Source organism: Gossypium hirsutum, chromosome D03 (genome assembly GCF_007990345.1).
Source record: "Gossypium hirsutum isolate 1008001.06 chromosome D03, Gossypium_hirsutum_v2.1, whole genome shotgun sequence".
Taxonomy (NCBI): Eukaryota; Viridiplantae; Streptophyta; class Magnoliopsida; order Malvales; family Malvaceae; genus Gossypium; species Gossypium hirsutum.
Window position 1 is genome coordinate 40,382,983 of NC_053439.1, and position 6,000 is coordinate 40,388,982.

General features: G+C 37.8%; 1 protein-coding gene across 1 annotated transcript; it reads right to left on the reverse strand.

Moving 5' to 3' along the window:
* Positions 1–5,031: 5,031 nt before the first annotated feature.
* On the reverse strand, positions 5,032–5,739 carry LOC121215418 (uncharacterized). Its single transcript, XM_041089895.1, has 2 exons — positions 5,424–5,739; positions 5,032–5,378 (listed from the first exon to the last, which is right to left on the reverse strand). The coding sequence occupies exons 1-2, from the start codon at positions 5,737–5,739 to the stop codon at positions 5,032–5,034; spliced, it is 663 nt and encodes a 220-aa protein (XP_040945829.1).
* Between the last annotated feature and the right edge of the window lie 261 nt (positions 5,740–6,000).

The window sequence follows — 6,000 nt, forward strand, 5'->3', positions numbered from 1 at the left end:
TTCAAGATTTAAGAAATCGCGACCCAATACGTTAGGGCACAATTCCTTCAAAATCCCAAACTTGGAATATTTCCTTTATTATTTTTTAGCAAAAATCTTCATTTTGAGAAATCAATGCATCACATCCAATGCGTTAGGACACAACGTGTTGAATTCCCAATAATAAGTTCTTATTTTTTTGATTAAAGAGAAATGCTTGATTGTTAGATTTAACAAAGAAAATCGGAACTCAATACGTTAGGGCTCAATTTCCTTGAAAATCCTAAACACAAGCATTCGCTCAATTTTGAAAAGTTTGAAATCGAGTAAAAAAATGATGTGATATTAGGTTGAATGCATGTATAAATGTCACAATAATAAATACAACAATAATTATAACAATGAGGTAATAACATGAAGTTTAAACAAGCTAAATTAAGACAAAAGTAAAAATAACGAATGACATCTAAAATATCAAATAAATGAGCAAAATAAGTAAAATAAATGAAATTATGAAGAATTAGAGGCATGCAAATGAATTTTCATGTAAAACTTTGATTTATAAAATTTATAATGTATTTATGAAAACATAAAATATATTAATAATGTTAACATTATCAAAATTCAAAAAAAATATGTATACATAAAAAACATTAGTTTAAAAAAATAAAATGAGCATAAAAATAAATATATATTTTGAAAAATATTTACAAAAATAAAAAAAATAGCAATTACATTATTAAAATTAATTAGGAAAATAATAAAAAAAACTAAATTGAACAACAATTGAAAAATTTTGAGGCAAATCTGCAAATAAATGAAACCCAAAGGACTAATTTGAACACGCAAATTACATAGAGGGGCTGGAAGGGAAAATTTTCCCCTCTCCTCTAAAACTGCGTCGTTCATATTAGGGCTGACATGAAACTGTAACTAAATTAAAGGGCAAATTTAAAAATAATCAAAAACTCAATTGCAAAAAACATCAAAAGGCGGAGGGGCTGAAATCGCAATTTACCCTTCCGCTAAAAAACACGCGGATCTTAGGCCGGGTCGGGTCGGAGTCGGGTCGGCCTCCCAAAACGACGTCGTTTTGGCATCTGGGGAGGCTTGGTGAAACGACGTCGTTTCACTAGGCTATTTAAGCCAAAAATCTATCCGAAAATTTCAGTTTCCGTCTCTTTTTAAAAAAAACCTCTGAAAACTTCAAAAAAGCTCTCCCCCTTCTAGTCGTCCGGTCATCGGCCGGTCACCGGCCACCGCGCTGGCCGCCAATCTCCAGCGCCGGCGCTGGCACCACTGTCTGGGGTGGCCAGAAATCTGGGCTCAAATCCATCGAAATAAAAGCAGAGACGCCTCAAAAACCCAAGAAACCTTTCGGTTTCCGACCGCCTTTCCTCGGAGAAGGCTACCTTAAATTCTCACGACGGTTTAGGCTCCAAACGCAGGTTGATTCTTTCCTTTCCTTATATGTTTTAGTAAAATAAAAATATAAACGCAGAACACAACAAATCAAAGTAAATAAAAAAATAATATAGACCTTTGAATTGATTCTCCGCTTTCAATATGTTGAACTCTCTGTTTGTGTAAGAATAATTGTTTTTTTATTTAATTTCCCCCTCCTGCTTACAATATTACCATGGCTGTTTTATAGCCGTATGAAATAAATTTAAAGAGGAAGCAAATCTATTTCTTGATTTGATTTACAAATCTTTTGATTCGCTTTCCATTTTCGTTTTTTCCTTGATGAGCAGGTGAAGATCCACGGAGATTCGGAGCTTGGCTTGCGGCACTGTTGAAACCCTAGGGTTTCTGTCTGTAATTTGGGCCACCGTAGTTTGGGCCCTCGTTTGTTTTATTAATTGGGCCATATGGGCCTGTCTGTAATGCGAGTCTTTTAGACCCAGGCAAAATTCGGCATGTACAGCTGCCCCTCTTTGCTCGTTATCGTGTAACAAGAACGAAGCAAAGACTTTAAAATGCCTAATTTTGCCCGGTCATGCTGGACCTTGGTACTCTTATTCTTCAAGTAGCCTCATTCCTTCATACTGCATCTTAATAAGTATAGGAAACTAGTGCTTTAATCTACTCCACTGTAACTTTCAAGGAGATAAGACTAAATACGATTTGCTCTCTGCAACTTCAAAGAGATAAGATCCAAGGTTTTAATCCACTCCACTGCAACTTTAGGAAGATAGGATTATCGGCTTTAATCTGCTCCACTGCAACTTCAGGGAGATAAGACTAAATACGATCTGCTCTTTGCAACTTTAGAGAGATAAGATCCAAGGTTTTAATCCACTCCACTTACAACTTCAGGAAGATAGGATTATCGGCTTTAATCTGATCCACTACAACTTCAGGGAGATAAGATTTGCCATCTTCAGCTTGCCTCACTGCAACTTCAGGAGGATAAGACTAGATGCGATCTGCTCTCTGCAACTGCAGAGAGATAAGATCTAAAGTTTTAATCCGCTCACTGCAATTTCAGCGAGATAGGATTACCGGCTTTAATCTACTCCACTGCAACTTTAGGGAGATAAGATTTGCCATCTTTAGTCTGCCTCACTGCAACTTCAGGAGGATAAGACTTGCCTACTTAGTCTGCTCCACTGCAACTTCAGGGAGATAAGACTCGATCTGTTATCTTCACTGATCTGCTCTCTGGGGAACATGACCTGTATAGTGAACCTAATTATGCCTAATGATTAGGATGACATAAAATGCATCAAATGCTCCTAACTAGACATGTGCGAATGACATTTGAATGAATGCAGAATGTCATTTTTTAAGAATTATCATTTCTTGAAGTTTATTAAGGTTTTGTTGCTGACGCCTTTTGCTTGGCTGATATCTTCGAAAAAACACTCAATCAAATTGCCCCCCATTGTGCACTTCAAAGCTCAACCCTCTAGGACATAGAATTTGTACTATATTTCTTCCGCCGTGACTTAAGAGTAGGAAAATTTGACTCTTCTCAGTCTTCTCCTATCGTAATTCAAGGATACAGATTATGAAATTTGTTTACACCACTCTCGAGGTGTCTTATCAAATGCTTATGCCTAAATGAGGAGCTTTCTTTCTGTAGGGGACTTCTTCCTACCCCACCAAGACTTCTTGCTGTCTCATTCACTATTTGGACAACCAAATTCGAAAAAACAGTCTTAATTTAGACTTTTTCCTTCTTAGGCTCTTTATCTTTTGGACTCGGGGTGTTTTAAACAATAGTCCTATTTCAGGTTACCAAATTATTTAGAAATTCCCAGAGTAATATACCAAGCTTCTTTTATGAAAGTTTATTAGTCCATCAATCATTATTCTAATGCGACATACTTGCGCAAAGATCGAAAATACTAAGTAAGAGATGAATTAATTCAAGAGTTTATTGATAGTAAGTGTCCTGAAAAGAAAAAGTATTCAAGAACAGCAAAGAATGAAGTATTTACAAGAACCAACAAATTTGGTGCAAATAATATGAAGACTAGGTGCTTTGGATATCGCCGCTTAAACTTTTCCGTGCAAGCCAAGAACCCTTCTGAATTTAATATGTGTTTAGGGGATCTACAGTACTTTGTCAATGCCCCAAGCCTCGTATATCCTTTTCTTGTTGACTTAAGTGAAGCGAGATCACCATATGCCCCAATCTGACAATGTTTGAGCCGCCCTTTTTGGGTTTTCAACTCAAACCCCCTTTGGTCTTAAGGCGCCCTTTTCGGGTTTTCACATTGGCCTTTCCCTTTTTTTAGGAGATCAGAGCGCCCTTTGCGGGTTTTCACTTTGATTCCTCTCTTCCTTCAAGTGAAATATTTCTTGACTGAATCTGAATTTATAGGATTCGGAAGATTTTTGCCATCTATTTCACTCAAAATCAAAGTGCCTTCAGAAAAAGCCCTTTACACAACGTAAGGTCTTTCCCAGTTTGGCATTCATTTCCCTCTGAAATCCTTTTGTAAAGGGAGGATCTTTTTCAAAACCAAATCCCCTTCATGAAATTCTCTGGGACGAACCTTCTTATTATAAGCTCGCATCATTCGCTTCTGATACATTTGACCATGACGAATAGCTTTTAATCTTTTCTCTTCAATTAGGTTCAACTGATCATACCGAGATTGGATCCATTCGGCCTCATCCAATTTTAACTCAGCCAATACCCGGAGAGAAGGAATTTCAACCTCAATAGGTAAAACTGCTTTCATTCCATAAACCAAAGAAAAAGGTGTTGCCCCAGTAGAAGTCCTAACAGATGTTCGGTAAGCCAAAAGAGCGAATGGTAACTTCTCATGCCAATCCTTGTAAGTTTCAGCCATTTTCGCCACAATCTTCTTAATGTTTTTGTTGGCCGCCTCTACTGCACTATTCATTTTTCGACGATACGGTGACGAATTATGGTGTCTGATATTGAATTGATTACAAACTTCTACTACTGTGCTGTTGTTCAAATTCAATGTATTATCAGATATAATCCTTTCAGGCATTCCATATCGACATATGATCTCCTTCTTCAAAAACTTACTGACTGCTGACTTCATGACATTAGCATATGATGCTGCTTCTACCCACTTAGTGAAGTAGTCAATAACAACAAAAATGAAACAATGTCCATTAGAAGCCTTCGGTGATATTGGTCCAATGACATCCATACCCCACATGGAGAAAGGCCATGGAGAAAGGTCACGGAAAAGTCATCACATGAAGAGGAGAAGGAGGCGCGTGCATTTTCTCTCCATAAATTTGGCATTTATGACATTTTTTGGCATAATTGATGCAATCTCTTTCCATAGTGGACCAGTAATATCCGAATCTCATAATCTGTCTAGCCATGGTAAATCCATTAGCGTGCATTCCACAAACACTCTCATGGACTTCTTCTAAAATTTCCTTAGCCTCTACGGTGTCCACGCACCTCAACAATACTCGATCCTTTCCCCTTTTGTATAGGATCTCCCCATCTAAGACATAGTGAATAGCTAGTCTCCTCAATGTCCTCTTATCATTCTCCGTTGCCTGATCAGGATATTCGCGATTCTTCACATATAGCAATATATCTTGGTACTAGGGACGATTATCATTCTCCACTTCTTCAATGCTGTAACAGTAGGCTGGGATCTCATAAATACTAATTTGAATGGGTTTCATGTCCTCTAACTGATTCACTTTAATCAGGGAAGCTAAAGTAGCAAGAGCATCAGCCATCTGATTTTCTTCCCGTGGGAGATAACAAAAGGTAATGTTGTCAAACTCTTCAATTAATTCCAAAACCAATCTCCGATAACGGATCAACTTGGGATCTCTCATTTCCCATTCCCCTTTTAATTGATAAATTACCAATGCTGAGTCTCCATATACTTCTAGTATCTTAATCTTCTGCTCTATAGCTGCTCGAATCCCCATGATGCAAGCTTCATACTCGGCCATATTATTAGTGCAATCGAAGTCCAACTTACTGGTGAAAGGATGATAATCTCTATTCGGAGACACCAGGACTGCCCTAATCCCATTGCCTAGTGCATTCGATGCTCTGTCAAAGTTTAATCTCCAAGAATGATTTTCTTGGGGATCCTCTTCAGCATTTGCCACATACATCAAATCTTCATTCGGGAAATCAAAGTCCAGAGGCTCATAATCTTCCAGAGCTCTGCTAGTCAATAAATCTGCTATCGCACTCCCCTTGATGGCCTTCTGACTTACATATACGATATCAAACTCAGAGAGCAAGATTTTCCATCTAGCCATTATTCCATTCAATGTTGTTGACTCCATCATATACTTCAAAGGGTCTAATTTTGAAATTAGCCAAGTCGTATGATAGAGTAAGTATTGCCTCAACCTCTTGGTCGTCCAAATCAGGGCGCAACACAATTTTTTGATAGGCGAATATCTCATCTCACAATCAGTGAATTTCTTGCTGAGATAGTAAATCGCCTTTTCCTTCTTTCCAGTCGCATCATGTTGACCCAGCACGCATCCCATGGAGTTGTTAAACACCGTTAAATACAAAATCAAAGGTCTATCTGGGCTGGG